This window comes from Pleuronectes platessa, chromosome 6 (assembly GCF_947347685.1).
Source record: "Pleuronectes platessa chromosome 6, fPlePla1.1, whole genome shotgun sequence".
NCBI classification, from domain to species: Eukaryota; Metazoa; Chordata; class Actinopteri; order Pleuronectiformes; family Pleuronectidae; genus Pleuronectes; species Pleuronectes platessa.
This window is the reverse complement of record NC_070631.1, coordinates 264727-281468: the sequence shown is the minus strand read 5'-3', so window position 1 is coordinate 281468 and position 16742 is coordinate 264727. Positions and strand designations below refer to the sequence as shown.

Here is a 16742-nt window from a genome sequence, read left to right as displayed (position 1 = left end):
CAAACTTCAGTTGCATCATCTTTTCATTCATGTTTGTGTCTTTGAGTCTCTTGAGAATCTGAGTCACACCTGATTCATGAGCAGAGCCACCGGCTGCAGGAGCATTCAGAGCTTGAAGAGCAGATCCACAGTTCTCTCTGTTGAAGCCTGAACTCATGACCTGGATCATCTCATTCATTCCATGAAGATCTGAAAACTGATGGAAACTGAAACTATGATCGTTGACTTCTCATAGTGACAGGAACAAACTGTTTTGGGAGATTATCTGATGTGATATCTTCATTTGTCTTGTATTGATTTATTATTTTTGTGCATGGAATATCCGGTAATCAGCTTTTCTCCAGATGAACGACATGGAAAGAAAGAAGTGAAGATTGAAATCATGAGTCAGAGTGAGACCTCCTCACTCTCCTGCAGCTCTCTGGGGTCAAATCATTCCACGACCTTGAGTCCTTGTGGGACAGGACACGTCGAGACACACGTCTCTGAGACATCGTCTTCTCTGCTCCCTGCTGCCTCTACTGCAGCTTCATGGGAAGCAGCTTCTGATCACAGAGTGACCCAGCAGGAGGATGGAGGAGCTGAGTTGTTCGATATTTAAAAGACAAAGAGAGAAACTGCACAGGCAGCAGAAAGAGTCACAATGAAAACACTGGAACATGAGAAATGTTCCCACGAATCAAATCCAGTCTTGAGTCCAACAGAGAAGAATTTTCCCAACGCGTCGTTGAAAAAGATTAAAACCGATGTTCTCTTGTTCTTTGACTCAAGTGGAAGAACAGAGTGTGAACAACAGGTTCTTTTTCCCATCATGCAGTTCAGTTCTCACCAGGTGGACGGAGCTCTGATCAGATGAGGATGCAGGTGAAGGTCAAGGGTCACGCTTGGACAATCAAATAGTGTAAAATGACTTTATTGACTCACTGTTGTGCTCCTGCTCTTCTTCTATGTTTCCCAGGACCATGGCTGGAATCCCAAAGGCCGAAGCCAGCACCCACACACAGATGTTCACCACCTGAAGACGTGATGACATGATGGCAATTAACTTTAATGGCAAATAAAATCAATATCTTATAGATGGTCTGATGGTATGGTGATTATTATCTTTTCAATATAATAATGTCTTTTCATTCAGTTTAGTCTTCATATTTAAATCAGTGAATGTCCTGTGACCTGAGGTCAGCTGGTTTCCTGGAGGCGAGAAGGTTCTGGTGAATCTCTGACTCGGGAATCGAACTCTTACCTTGGCCTTGTGAGGCGTCCTCATGTCCAGAGCCTTGACCGGGTGGCAGACGGCCACGTAGCGGTCCATGCTCATCACCGTCAGGGTGAAGGTGCTGGTGAACATGTTGTAGTAGTCGATGGACACCACCACTTTACACAGAGTGTTGCCAAACGGCCAGAAGCCCAGGAACACATCGGTGCCCTGGAGGGAGGGGGGGGGGGGGGGGGCAGACAGGTGGAGGCAGGAGACATGTATGAGATCATATATAACTTGAAACTGTTAATATGTAACTTTAGACTGTTAATATATAACTTCAGACTGTTAATATGTAACTTCAGACTGTTAATATATAACTTCAGACTGTTAATATATAACTTCAGACTGTTAATATATAACTTCAGACTGTTAATATATAACTTCAGACTGTTAATATGTAACTTCAGACTGTTAATATGTAACTTGAGACTGTTAATATGTAACTTCAGACTGTTAATATGTAACTTCAGACTGTTAATATGTAACTTCAGACTGTTAATATGTAACTTCAGACTGTTAATATGTAACTTGAGACTGTTAATATGTAACTTCAGACTGTTAATATGTAACTTCAGACTGTTAATATGTAACTTCAGACTGTTAATATATAACTTGAGACTGTTAATATGTAACTTTAGACTGTTAATATATAACTTTAGACTGTTAATATGTAACTTTAGACTGTTAATATGTAACTTGAGACTGTTAATATATAACTTTAGACTGTTAATATGTAACTTCAGACTGTTAATATATAACTTGAGACTGTTAATATATAACTTGAGACTGTTAATATGTAACTTTAGACTGTTAATATGTAACTTCAGACTGTTAATATATAACTTGAGACTGTTAATATATAACTTGAGACTGTTAATATGTAACTTGAGACTGTTAATATGTAACTTCAGACTGTTAATATATAACTTTATGTTTCAGCTCCTGAACATTAACTTCACGACATTAAGAGATTTACAGGTTTCACTCCACAGTCGTACATGAAGTCACTGGGAATGAAATGATATTACACTGGTTCTGCTTCATAAGGGACAGAAAGTAAATCACTCAAACCACCAGCATGTACTGTATATATTGTTGTTCTATTGTTGTTTTTATATTGTTGTTTGTACGGTGCACCAACCAAACCAAGGCAATTTCCTGTATGTGCAAATATAAATGGCAATAAAAATAATTCTGATTCTGATGATGTTTGAATATAAAGGCCAAAGCAACTGAATGAGTTTTTAAGTTACTGTCAGATGGAATTCACTCTTACATACAAACCCAGTTATTAGAGGACACATTCAAACTGCTCTTTAACTTCTTTTAGGGGTTATGATCTTTTTAATGTAGTTCATTATGTTTTTCAGTTTGGCGTCTCTGTCCGTCCAGCACGACGTCCACTAACTGCTCTGTGACATCGTCTCCTGCTCCTGAGACACTCCCGTCTCCTGAGCGCTCAGAGGACAGGACGGGTGGAGGCCACGTGACGGAGGTGCTTACCTGGAACGGTAACGTGGCGAGGAACAGAGAGTCGGCCAGAGCCAGGTTGAAGATGTAGATGTTGGTGGCCGTCTTCATCTTGGTGTACCTGAGGAGAGAGAGAGCTGGTGTTACAGAAGGTAACATCTGTGACACTTCAGGGGAGGAGCCGGGGTGAAGGGCGTGCACGTGGCTGAGAATGAGACTTGGTCGACACTCTAATCCCGAGCCGGAGTGAGGACGTGGTTCACCAGTGGGCATCAAACCCCCGAGTCCTGACAATCTACAAGTCAATAAAGATCTTGTTGAAGAACAGAGGACGTCTCACCTTGTTAAAGACGATGAGACAAACTGGGACCTGAGAAAATGAGACTATACTGATAAGATTTGAGTGACTGACATGCACACGTCACACGCACACGTCACATGCACACGTCACACGCACACGTCACATGCACACGTCACATGCACACGTCACACGCACACCTAACATGCACATGTCACATGCATACGTCACACGCACACGCACACGTCACATGCACACGTCACACCCACACGTCACACGCATACGTCACATGCACACCTCACATGCACACGTCACACGTCACACGCACACCTCACATGCACACCTCACATGTACACCTCACATGCACACGTCTGATCAGATGCGTCACACACAGACCAGAGCTGGAGTCTCAGTCTTTAGACTCTTTGATCGTTATTATATTATCATATTATCATCTTTAGTTAAAATTCGACTCGTCGAACAGTAAATATCAGGATTCATGTCGTGAGCCCAAAATAATCCACAGAAATAACATGAAACTAATGATTCAATAAAAAGATTGACTTTCATCTTCTAATTATTTGAGTTTGTGTGTTTTGGGCTTGAAAAGAAAAAGTATTTTCTGTTCCAGCTGCTCTGAAGAAAGGGTCTGAAGTCAAGAAGGTGTTGTGATCACATGTTTCTCATCCATCCCCCCCCCCCCAGTTTGGCCTCCAGCTCTTCTCCACTTCTTTATTCTCAACTCATCTCTTCTCCCTTTCTCTCTTTCCCCTCTTCAGGTTCCTCACTGAGCGATTCCTTTCATCTCCACATCTTTCATCCTCTCATCATCTGCTTCTCACTTCTACTCCTCTTGTTCTCATGTCTTATCTTCACATCTTTCATCCTCTCATCACCTGCTTCTCACTTCTACTCCTCTTGTTCACGTGTCTTATCTTCTCATCTTTCATCCTCTCATCACCTGCTTCTCACTTCTACTCCTCTTGTTCTCGTGTCTTATCTTCTCATCTTTCATCCTCTCATCACCTGCTTCTCACTTCTACTCCTCTTGTTCACGTCTTATCTTCACATCTTTCATCCTCTCATCACCTGCTTCTCACTTCTACTCCTCTTGTTCACGTGTCTTATCTTCACATCTTTCATCCTCTCATCACCTGCTTCTCACTTCTACTCCTCTTGTTCATGTCTTATCTTCACATCTTTCATCCTCTCATCACCTGCTTCTCACTTCTACTCCTCTTGTTCTCATGTCTTATCTTCACATCTTTCATCCTCTCACCTGCTTCTCACTTCTACTCCTCTTGTTCATGTCTTATCTTCACATCTTTCATCCTCTCATCACCTGCTTCTCACTTCTACTCCTCTTGTTCATGTCTTATCTTCACATCTTTCATCCTCTCATCACCTGCTTCTCACTTCTACTCCTCTTGTTCACGTGTCTTATCTTCACATCTTTCATCCTCTCATCACCTGCTTCTCACTTCTACTCCTCTGATTCACGTCTTATCTCCACATCTTTCATCCTCTCATCACCTGCTTCTCACTTCTACTCCTCTTGTTCACGTGTCTTATCTTCACATCTTTCATCCTCTCATCACCTGCTTCTCACTTCTACTCCTCTGATTCACGTCTTATCTCCACATCTTTCATCCTCTCATCACCTGCTTCTCACTTCTACTCCTCTTGTTCACGTGTCTTATCTTCACATCTTTCATCCTCTCATCACCTGCTTCTCACTTCTACTCCTCTGATTCACGTCTTATCTTCACATCTTTCATCCTCTCATCACCTGCTTCTCACTTCTACTCCTCTTGTTCACGTGTCTTATCTTCTCATCTTTCATCCTCTCATCACCTGCTTCTCACTTCTACTCCTCTTGTTCACGTGTCTTATCTTCACATCTTTCATCCTCTCATCACCTGCTTCTCACTTCTACTCCTCTTGTTCACGTGTCTTATCTTCACATCTTTCATCCTCTCATCCCTCCTGCATGAATCTTTTAGGATTGTTGGTTTTAATGACTTATTTGATTATATAAAAAGAGCCGAGAGGTCATGATGGACAGCTGAGACTGACTCAGGATTGGTCGAGTGTGTGAAAGGGCGGGACCTGGACAGCGTAGCTCCAGATCAATATGCACAGACTCTGACTGCAGATGCACAAGATGGTGGAGTTTGTATCTGTTATAGTTTGGCTTCATTTCTTAATAAAGAGATTTCAGCTGAACTTTGGAACGAGATCTTCACAGGACGACTGGTTTTTATCTTTCAGTCTGATCCTGTTATGAAGGGACAAGGTCCTGACCGCTGAGTAGAGGACAGATCAATGCACCAGTAATATAATATATTCATGGATGTATAAGGCCTGCAGGAGCACCACACCAGACAAATCATAAAGCTGTTGTTTCTTTCTGTTGTTTCTTTCTTTTTGTTTTCATCTCATTCTGTTGTTTCTCTTCTGTCTTCTGTATGGAGGCTCAGATCTGTTCTAGTTCTGTCTCTTTGTGGTTCTATGTAGATTCTGCAACCCCTCCCTTCTTGACTTCCTGGTTTATTCTTCAGTCCCTCCTGTATCACATCTAAATATGACTTCATCTCTTCTTTCTCTGCATCCCCCCCCCCCCCCCGCTCCCCTCCCTCTCTCTGCGTACTGCGGACCTGCCGTCCGACCGTCTTCAGAGAGAATCCTCCTCCTCTGTTCACATCAGGGACTGAGCGCTGGGTCCTCTCTCTCCTGAAGAACATCTTGTCTTCTCTCTTTCTGTCTCTCTGCTCTGGACATGATAAAATCTCCTTCGTGAATTTCTACCCATGTTCTGACCTGTTCCGTAAACAATCTCATTTCCCTCTTCCCTCCCTCCCCGTCTCTGTCTCTGTCTCTGTCTCTGTGCTTCAGTGGAGGAATGAATGAAGCAGCAGAGAGACGAGGAGGAGACAAATAACCGAGGACATCGTGGGAAAGGAAAGGACAGAGAGTGAAGCCCCAGGATCCAGGCAGTAGCTGAAGCTGCTGTCAGACATGCAGCTCCACACGAGTATGTGTGTGAATATAAATGTCCAGAGTTTCTGCAGCTTGTCTTCATCTGGTTAACGTCTGAGGTGAGACAGCTGATCATCTGCAGGATTCACAGTGAGCGAGTCGGAGGAAGTTTCTTCCTCTGACGCAAAACAATAACAAATCTCTCAGGTATGATTGACAGTATCAATGTTATCAATGATATTTGTCATATTGAACATTATGTAACCACTGTTCCTACGCTGATGAAAACATAGCTAAGCTAACTGCTAGCACTGTTAGCATTCGCTGTCTGAACTTCAGGAACTCAACAATCTCCAGAATGATTGTTGAGCTTTTCTATCATAGAAGGTTCAGAGCTTCCTCAGGTCTCCTCTCCTCTGTGGACCTCTTCTGTTTCTTCAATCAACACAAAGCGTCTCAGTTCAATCCACAGGTAACACCAGCTCATCACACCTCGAATGCACAGGTCACTTTAAAACAAAAGAAAATGTGCTAAAGCTTAAATCTATTAAATAAAGAAAAATCACTTTTTATGAGTCACAAACTTTTCTTCCATTTAAAAGTCAGATTGAGCAGAAAGAAATCCATGATTCCAACTCTCCACATCAAAGACTTCCTGTGCACACACACACTGATTCATGAATCTGAATGTTCTGTTATTCATAGAGATTCTTAATGAGTCCTTCATATATATCTACTGAGAACTCCACCACTGTGCAAGCAGTGTTCAGCACAAACACACACACACACAGGTGAAAACTAATTATGTACTTGACAATCAAGTAGGTACACAATGAATATTTTGCTCCACAAGGGCGGAAACAGGAAACAGAGGTGACGGTGGAAAACACCGGTTATTGAATCTGGTTAAATCCCCGATGACCTGGAGGTGGATCTCACCGACTGGTCCCACGAGGAACATCTCACGTCTGAACCCGGGGCCTTTGATCTCTAACTCAAGTATCTCCAGAAGACTCAGGTGGTGTCATTCCAGCTGAACATTCCAGCCTCTTGCTTCTCTTCTCCGCCCTCACGTCCCTCACGTCCCTCACGTCCCTCACGTCCCTCACGTCCCTCACGTCCCTCATGTCCCTCATGTCCCTCACGTCCCTCACGTCCCTCACGTCCCTCATGTCCCTCACGTCCCTCACGTCCCTCACGTCCCTCACGTCCCTCATGTCCCTCATGTCCCTCACGTCCCTCACGTCCCTCACGTCCCTCATGTCCCTCACGTCCCTCATGTCCCTCACGTCCCTCACGTCCCTCACGTCCCTGTAGCTCTGGATCATCTCCTCCACGTCCATGAGGTTTATTGTTGGTTCATTGAGAGCAGAGCAGAATCCGATTGTCAGTGGACGCGTGTCCTCGTCTGTGGAGCCACTGGAGACAGATTACATCATCCAGCCACACGAGCTGAAGAGGTAGAAATCACTCTCCATATGACTGATGGGAATCTTCCTCAGTGAGAATCACATCTATAAATCTGAACAAATCCAATAACAACCATATGAGAATAACAAAAATCACAAATCTGTCTTCCTCATAGATAACATTTTCTTTTTCCTTCCCTCCTTCCTGAAACAAAGGAGACAGTCTCCTGCTCAGATCACTGTATTAATACATGAGCTCCCCCCCCACCCCCCCCCCCTACATCTTTCATCTTTATTTGCACGCAGCTGTGATCTTCAATTATTAAATGCATTGGATGGATTACCTCTCTGAGCCTCTCAGGAAACACGTTTGCAGCTGATTATGAAATATGCTGGATTTGCTGGTGAGACGCTTCCTGCACGATGTGGACAAAGGTTCACGTTTACTGGAAGAACATCTTCAGCCTGATTGAAGACACTTCTCTGTCTGACCCGATGACCTGCTGGGTGCTATTCATCCATTTGAAAAGATCTGTGGTTCTCTGGATAATCTTCATTCATCCAATCTCAGATCTGATTTAAAGATTCTTCTTCTAACTCAGTCACGAACATTCATCACGTAGACAGAGTGAAGTCACATGTTCTCTGCTCCATCGATTCCTCATCTCGGACTTTTCTTCTTCTTCATTTCACACTGAGCTTCTTCTCTCCATTAATAGAGGGAGAAGTCTGTGTGATAACTCTTTCATCTGCTGAGCTGGTCGCTTCAAATATTAATCTTCACTTTGAATTATTCACACACTGCAGGTCTGCACTGTCGGCTTGAAGGAGCCGTCACTTGTGTGTGTGTGTGTGTGTGTGTGTGTTAATGAGAGGTTGACTATGTGTTGATCTAAACACCACAGAGACAAGTGCAGATGATGTCATCGCTGGTAGTGGCAGGAAGTAAAGAGACAAATAAAGCAGAGCCCTTCAATTCGGACCAATCTGCAGGATCCACATCATTTGATAATAATCCCATTTATGTCTCTGTTGTGTCTTTGTGTCGTCTTCCTTCTCTTCTCTCCCTTTAATCACAGCGCTTTATAAAACCCATCCGTCTGTTTCCTGCCACAGCAGAACACCTTTCACATCCCTGTGGGACTTCTGAAGAAAGAGCTCTTGAATAAAAACCGATTCTGGATCCCAATCTCCCGATCCCAGCAGGTAATATGTTCACAGCCCTCCTCCAGGGGCATCAGCCACGTCTCTGTAAGTCTGCCAGCGTCTCACTAAGCCGAGGAGGTTCTATTATCTGCGTGGAGCCCACAGGGGATTCAAGCGAGCAGTGAGGGATTATGGGAAACGCATGCTGATGTAAACTGTAACTCCTGGTTCCATGAGGTGTTTAAAAGAAAGAGCTCAGTGGTGAACACCAGTGAAGCCGCTCATTCAGAACCTGTGCTAACGTTTGGAAAACTTTCATTTCACAGAATAAACATCGGAGACAAAGATCAGTGTTTACGTTCAGAGTTTAGGGGAAAATCGTTTATTTTCTGAATTCAAGTCTCGTGCTTATGATCATATTTGTGTTTTCTTGTTATTTATAGTTATATAGAATAAAACGTATAGTTCAACTGTCAGATATCATATTTAATTTCAAGGCTGTATATTGGCCCATAACTTTACCCACTTGAAGTATCAACACATCTCTGGTGCTTCTGTTGTGATCGAGCACAAAGCAAACGAAGAAGTTCCTTCTTTAAGTTATTATGAAAATAAAAATGATTAAAGTTGGTTGGGAATTTTTCTGCCCTCAGTTTATTATTATATTTAATATATTGTTATTATATTCAAGGTTTCTAAGAAGGTGTTATTTTATTAAAGTTGAGACATTTAACAGTTGTATATATTATCTATTATCTTATATATATATATTTACCTCAGTATTAAGTATTAAGTATTAATGTTCCAGCTTCACAAATGGTGTCATAATCACAGCATCATAACGTCAGCTGATAAATCAGAAACTGATTTTTAACAGAATAAACTGCAGAAATGTATCTTTATATTTTCAATAAAATAATTATGTTTTAATTTAATTTCTTTATTGGGTTGTATTTTTATAATAATGTTTATAGTTAATCTGAATATAAATTATCTTTTTTTTGATAAGAATATTTTACACATCATTACAAATATCGTCTGATTATATCAGTTTTAGAATACTTCATAAGCCCTTACATCAGCATCAGCCACTAAACCTCACAGGCTCGATGGTTTACTTAGTAAAGTTCAGTTGTGTATTTACCTTCAGGTCAATCTGTCACAGCCGATATATAATTAAATCTGATTTTACTTGAAGCATTACTCGTCATAATTTAATTTAATACTGACAAACTGTCTAAATCACATGTGTGTGAGTAAAAGTTTGATTTCAGTTCTTCAGGACGTCAACAAACAAACAACCTGTTTATCAGCTGCAGCTTCACAGAGACCTTGAGACGGACACCAGCAGAAGCATCGGTTCATGTCCTCATAACCAACGTGAAGGTGGCGATTAGCTCCAGTCTCACACTCGCTCCACCCTAACACCATCACAGCTGCGTCCCCATTAACTCTCTTTTCAAAACCAGTGGTTTTCTGCTTCACTACTGGAGGAATCAACTCAGATCCATTCATTGTGTTGTTCAAACTCAGAGCAGCAGGAGATGAAGCTGAGGTGAGAGATGTGAGTTCAGACTGATCCGTCACAGGATCAGTCTGAACTCACAACACCTGAGGACACACAATGTGAACACACAACCTGGAGATGGAAGCTCCTGTTGTTTCAATGTAGAAGAACAAACTGTCCTGAAACGTCTCTGGAACAACAACTCGTGGTTGTATCATCATTACACAGCAGCCATATTGATTCTGAGCTCAGACCCCGTCTCACTGGTTTCTAATGAGACCGGCTGCTCATTTGAAACCAGGGATATTGACAAGTTATGACTCAGGATGAAGTCACCAGGATACTGGTCTCCACCAGTAAGGATTCATCTGTCCACTGGTGGAATGAGGTGCAGCTGTGGTCAGTGAAACATTATTACATCATTAAGTCTCAGTTTCTAATGAAAGCTGCTGTGAACTGAAGGAAACGTGTTGAGTTGTGCACTGTTCAGTCCATACATGCTCCTGTAAAGGTGGCTGATCTGCAATCAGCCCAGTGATTCAGCAGCAGATTAGGAGCAGAGCTTCTCAAATCATTCGCTAGAAGCACTTTGGCTTGGTTTATCTGTGAGTGTGTCTGTGGCTCACAGAGATGACTTCTAGTAAATTGTTGTGATTTGCTGTTGAGCAGCTTGTGTGCAGAGTTCAAGTGGAAGTCGTACCACACGGCTTCACACTGACGGAGAACAAGCCTCCGAGTGACGGAGGCTCGTTACCTCCGCTCCGTCATTCACTTCCACTGGAGCCACTGAGGCTCTTCCTGCTTCTCACTCCAATCAACTCTTTATCCTCAAATCTTAACGTAGAAACAGAAACAATGTGAGGGGTAGAATATGAAAAAGTATAATTCCAAAACCATCTGATGATTGAAAATATATCAAAACCTCAAACAATGAGGCTAAAATGCTTGTGTGACTATGGGAGGAGTTGAGTTCCCATAATGCAACAGTGTGACCAGGGTTCTTACCGAAACCAAACTGAACTGTGTTCCTCCCTCAGGACTTAGCTCTAAATCCTAAATCCAACATTTCATCTTGAGAAAGTTCACCTGGAATTATCACTTTGATTCAACTGAATATCTTTAGATGCATCATGAGCAGATAATCCAGAAAGATTTCATATGACAGATGATGAAAAATTGACCCAACCCAAATAAAAGGCTCTGGGCTAATAATGTAGTGACACCAAGTGGTGAGGTTGCAGATTGCACCCGACTTGCTTCACCTTTCACTTCCATACGTTGGCTCTCAGATAACAGAGACGTGTGGAAGCTGACCTGGAGCCAGTGTTGGTGAGTCAGAGCTGCAGGAGAAACATGGGGAGCTTCTCTCACTCTGTTTTACAAACAGGTGATTCTACACTAATGGAAACATGATTATCATCATGTCCCTGAAGATGTCCTCTGTTATCAGGTTTCCTCCTGGAGCTGTTTGTGAAATCATCACAAGTTCACTTTGATCAGAAGACGAAGAACATGGAACCAAAGATCTGCACAGAAACAGGAACAGGAAGACCTGGTCATTTTACTTGAGAAGTGTGTGCAACAACTGAATATTGTGTGTAGTGTTTTGACAACAAGGTGATGTGTAATTGACATCAGAGTGTAAACAAGGAAAGTCAGAGTCTAATGCAGATAAGGGAGTGTGAAGTAGTGCCAGACTGGGTCAAGTGATTGGTGCATGAAGTGAAGGTTGTGCAAATTGTGCCGAATTTTCGCTTTTTGTGTGTTAACAACTGAGAAAAACTGTAACTTCCTCCTGCAGAGCGTCATGTGATCCTGATGCACAGAAGCTGCACTTCCCTCTTCACATGTGTTGATCCAGCGTCAGGAGAGAACCAGCTGAAACAGATTCAGGATCTGTTTCATTTCCAAACCAACGCTCTTCACCCTGAGCTCATCCAGCTCACAGGCAACATGGCGTGTTTGAAACATGTTGCTTGTGAGTGAGCTGCACATGAGAACACACTAAAGACATGTTCATTCCATTGGGAGCTTTCAGGTCGGTTCTGTGGAACGTGTTGATCGACTGTAAGAAGTTAATCTGGAGTTCAGTTCATATGAGAATCTCCTGTCATCACACGTTATTGTTCTGAGGGCACAGGTGGAGTCATGTGTGAAAGGAGGCTGGAGGAGGTTGGAGGAGGTTGAGGAGGTAGGAGGAGGTTGAGGAGGTAGGAGGAGGTAGGAGGAGGTCGAGGAGGTTGGAGGAGGTAGGAGGAGGTAGGAGGAGGTAGGAGGAGGTTGGAGGAGGTTGGAGGAGGTAGGAGGAGGTTGGAGTAGGTTGGAGGAGGTTGGAGGAGGTAGGAGGAGGTTGGAGGAGGTAGGAGGAGGTTGGAGGAGGTTGGAGGAGGTTGGAGGAGGTAGGAGGAGGTTGGAGGAGGTTGGAGGAGGTTGGAGGAGGTAGGAGGAGGTTGGAGGAGGTAGGAGGAGGTTGGAGGAGGTTGGAGGAGGTTGGAGGAGGTTGGAGTAGGTTGGAGGAGGTTGGAGGAGGTAGGAGGAGGTTGGAGGAGGTTGGAGGAGGTTGGAGGAGGTTGGAGGAGGTAGGAGGAGGTTGGAGGAGGTTGGAGGAGGTTGGAGGAGGTTGGAGGAGGTAGGAGGAGGTTGGAGGAGGTTGGAGGAGGTAGGAGGAGGTTGGAGTAGGTTGGAGGAGGTAGGAGGAGGTTGGAGGAGGTAGGAGGAGGTTGGAGGAGGTTGGAGGAGGTTGGAGGAGGTAGGAGGAGGTTGGAGGAGGTTGGAGGAGGTAGGAGGAGGTTGGAGGAGGTAGGAGGAGGTTGGAGGAGGTTGGAGGAGGTTGGAGGAGGTTGGAGGAGGTTGGAGGAGGTTGGAGGAGGTAGGAGGAGGTAGGAGGAGGTTGGAGGAGGTAGGAGGAGGTTGGAGGAGGTAGGAGGAGGTTGGAGGAGGTTGGAGGAGGTTGGAGGAGGTTGGAGGAGGTTGGAGGAGGTTGGAGGAGGTAGGAGGAGGTAGGAGGAGGTTGGAGGAGGTTGGAGGAGGTTGGAGGAGGCTGGAGGAGGTAGGAGGAGGTTGGAGTAGGTTGGAGGAGGTAGGAGGAGGTAGGAGGAGGTTGGAGGAGGTAGGAGGAGGTTGGAGGAGGTTGGAGGAGGTTGGAGGAGGCTGGAGGAGGTAGGAGGAGGTTGGAGTAGGTTGGAGGAGGTTGGAGGAGGTTGAGGAGGTTGGAGGAGGTTGGAGGAGGTTGGAGGAGGTAGGAGGAGGTTGGAGGAGGTAGGAGGAGGTTGGAGGAGGTTGGAGGAGGTAGGAGGAGGTTGGAGGAGGTTGGAGGAGGTAGGAGGAGGTAGGAGGAGGTTGGAGGAGGTTGGAGGAGGTTGGAGGAGGTTGGAGGAGGCTCCGTGTCTCACTGGAGAAACAGAAAGCCCATCTAATCACAACCTGGAGCCAGAGAGCAACGACCTTTGACCTGTTTATCCTCCGCTCATCAGGATCCTCGGGAGAAACTGGTTCCAGTTGGTTTGATTCAGTCTTCATGAGATCACACACAGATCGTTACTATGTCTGACCTTCAACGTGTTTCATTTCCAAAAGGTCAATGAACTAAATTCTGTTGAAAGTGGTGGATCCTGATCCTGGACTATGATCACAACAGGTCTGCTTGATAGATAATATTTCTCCTCAGATACTCGACTGACAATAATCCATCAGTTCATTGATCTTCAGTTCTGATGCAAAGCGGCTGGACAGGACAGGACGGGTCCAAAGTTACGGTTCGAGCTCTAAGCATCAAAGTCCAGCCAGTGCTAACTGCTAAGCTAATTCTTAGATCTGAAAAGCCTGTGAACTGTGGGATTAGTGAGAAAGTTGCTAAGAGTAGAATAAAGCTCACACCTTTAACTAGTTTAAACCTATGTCTCATTACGTCTCCTCCTCCTCCTCCTCTTCTTCCTCTTCTTGCAGCAGCTCCTCACTCGTGTCCTCCTCCTCGTCTTGTTACATCCACGTCTTTCTTTCTTCTTCTGTCTCATTACGTCTCCTCCTCCTCTTCCTCTTCCTCTTCTTGCAGCAGCTCCTCACTCGTGTCCTCCTCCTCCTCTTCCTCTTCCTGCAGCAGCTCTTCACTCGTGTCCTCCTCCTCGTCTTGTTACATCCACGTCTTTCTTTCTTCTTCTGTCTCATTACGTCTCCTCCTCCTCTTCCTCTTCCTCTTCTTGCAGCAGCTCCTCACTCGTGTCCTCCTCCTCCTCTTCCTCTTCCTGCAGCAGCTCTTAACTCGTGTCCTCCTCCTCCTCTTCCTCTTCCTGCAGCAGCTCTTCACTTGTGTCCTCCTCCTCCTCTTCCTCTTCCTGCAGCAGCTCCTCACTCGTGTCCTCCTCCTCCTCTTCCTCTTCTTGCAGCAGCTCCTCACTCGTGTCCTCCTCCTCCTCTTCCTCTTCTTGCAGCAGCTCCTCACTCGTGTCCTCCTCCTCCTCTTCCTCTTCCTGCAGCAGCTCTTCACTCGTGTCCTCCTCCTCGTCTTGTTACATCCACGTCTTTCTTTCTTCTTCTGTCTCATTACGTCTCCTCCTCCTCTTCCTCTTCCTCTTCTTGCAGCAGCTCCTCACTCGTGTCCTCCTCCTCCTCTTCCTCTTCCTGCAGCAGCTCTTAACTCGTGTCCTCCTCCTCCTCTTCCTCTTCCTGCAGCAGCTCTTCACTCGTGTCCTCCTCCTCCTCTTCCTCTTCCTGCAGCAGCTCTTCACCCGTGTCCTCCTCCTCCTCTTCCTCTTCTTGCAGCAGCTCCTCATTCGTGTCCTCCTCCTCCTCCTCTTCCTCTTCCTGCAGCAGCTCTTCACTCGTGTCCTCCTCCTCGTCTTGTTTTATCCACGTCTTTCTTTCTTCTTCTGTCTCCTCACGTCTCCTCTCTCTGGTTCTAGGTGAGTTTCTTCTCCCTCGCTTCCTGATGAAAGCCGTGACCACTCCTCTCATCTCCTGCTCTGGTCTCATCGCCTGGTTATTATTATCCTGGTTATTATTATCCTGGTTATCTTTTCATTTCTTTAACCTCACACCTCGTTTCCTTCAGCGGGACACTGAGCTTTATTTGTTTCTCTTTCATAATATCACAAATACAACTGATGAGGTTTTGATTCATTTGTTAAGTAGACACGTTGAGGGTGTTTGGCCACATCACCAACAGTTTGTAGGAAGTGTATTTTGAACACGAGGAGATATATTCATCGTGGTTTTGTGCAGAATTCATGAGCAGAAATTGAACGAAATAATGATTTTATATCATAATCATCTATCTTCCAATCCCTGACATTTAAGCCATTGAAAATGTTGAGGACTACTTAATAACTTGCAACACAATAGGAACTAAAAAGGTTTGAAATAGTGTGACAGTATTATTATGCTCCCATCATCTTCATCAGTTTATTTGTCCCCTTGGAAAGAGCAGCTGATCACATGTTGTGGAGCAGCCGTGTGGATTTGAATCACACGGAAGCAGCAGATTGAGTTTCTGTGTTTCTCGTCCTGAGACGTCTCACGAGTGCTGGGACACGGCCTCATGGACACGGAGTGGTTTTGATTGAACTGGTCCAGATCAACTGGTGCGCCAGTTGAAATTGTTTGTGTAATAAAATGTTCTTGGTTCTGGCTGGTGCAGAACTGACTCATATGTGTATATCAAATATCAAACACATAATATGATACAAAATACACTCCAGAGGAATACTGAGGCTAACCCTAAGGTGATGGCTGCTCTGCTTAGGCTCAATTCTTTACAGGACACGTTGGCAGTTGATTTTTCCTTTTTTATTCTCAGCCCTGCTCATAAAAACCTGCATGAATCATATTTCCCCATGCGTTCCTTCCACTCTCACAAGCCCAGCCCGCCTCTTACTGTACTGTTACACAATGAAGCGCTCCTCGGTCAGAAATCAGCCGCGCTCCCCGTTGATCAGAAATCAGGACGGAGTCAGAGGCGGCTGCTGAAAGGCTCCTGCTGGGGACACGGCCGTGGTCGGGTCGGGTGGAGACCAAATTAGCCGTGATGATGGTAAATGTCCCGACTCTGATTCACCATCTGAGGCCTCATTAAGGGAAATGGCTCCCAGAGCCCCAGAGCAGGGATGAGTGCTCACACTGTGAACCCCAACACCACTGTGTGTGTCTGTGTGTGTCTGTGTTTGTCTGTGTGTCTCATCCAGTGTGATGAGATGATGCTTCACTGCCAAACCACATGTTGCTTTGTAATTATCTCCAGATAAAACACAGGTTTTACTGCCTCTGTTCTCGAACTCATTGCATTCAAACAGAAAATGTTTGAATTTTTTAATACATTTAAAAAGTATTAGAGGTCCCTCATTCTTCAGAGTTGCTTATTTCATTCAGGCCCATTAGAAACAGATATAATAAGTTCATATACAACGAGAACATCCTCCACCAGCAGCTCAACCCAATCAGAACTTTGTCTCATCCTTCCACCAAGTTGAAATCCTTCAGGATCTCCTGGGCTCAGTGAACAATGACACCACATGGAGATGAAATCAAAAACTTCTGGTTCAAATGTGTCTCAGCTTTCAATCCATGCTTCCTGGATGAGACGTGTGGTTTGGTGTCTGACTGTTATCGGATCTGTGAAGTGAATTCTTCTTTGGAACCGAGACCAGAAACTCAAGCAGCTTATAGATACAAGTCTAATAT

The 16742-nt window shown here is 44.6% G+C and overlaps 1 protein-coding gene across 1 annotated transcript in view; it reads right to left on the bottom strand.

Moving 5' to 3' along the window:
• Positions 1 to 16742, bottom strand: part of oprl1 (opiate receptor-like 1) — a 40316-nt gene that overhangs the window by 6555 nt on the left and 17019 nt on the right. Inside the window, exons 3-5 of the mRNA XM_053425832.1 lie at positions 2765 to 2852; positions 1244 to 1426; positions 925 to 1015 (exon numbers count right to left, since the gene is read on the bottom strand). Coding sequence (XP_053281807.1) covers positions 925 to 1015; positions 1244 to 1426; positions 2765 to 2852 — 362 coding nt within the window. The remainder of the gene's footprint in view (positions 1 to 924; positions 1016 to 1243; positions 1427 to 2764; positions 2853 to 16742) is intronic.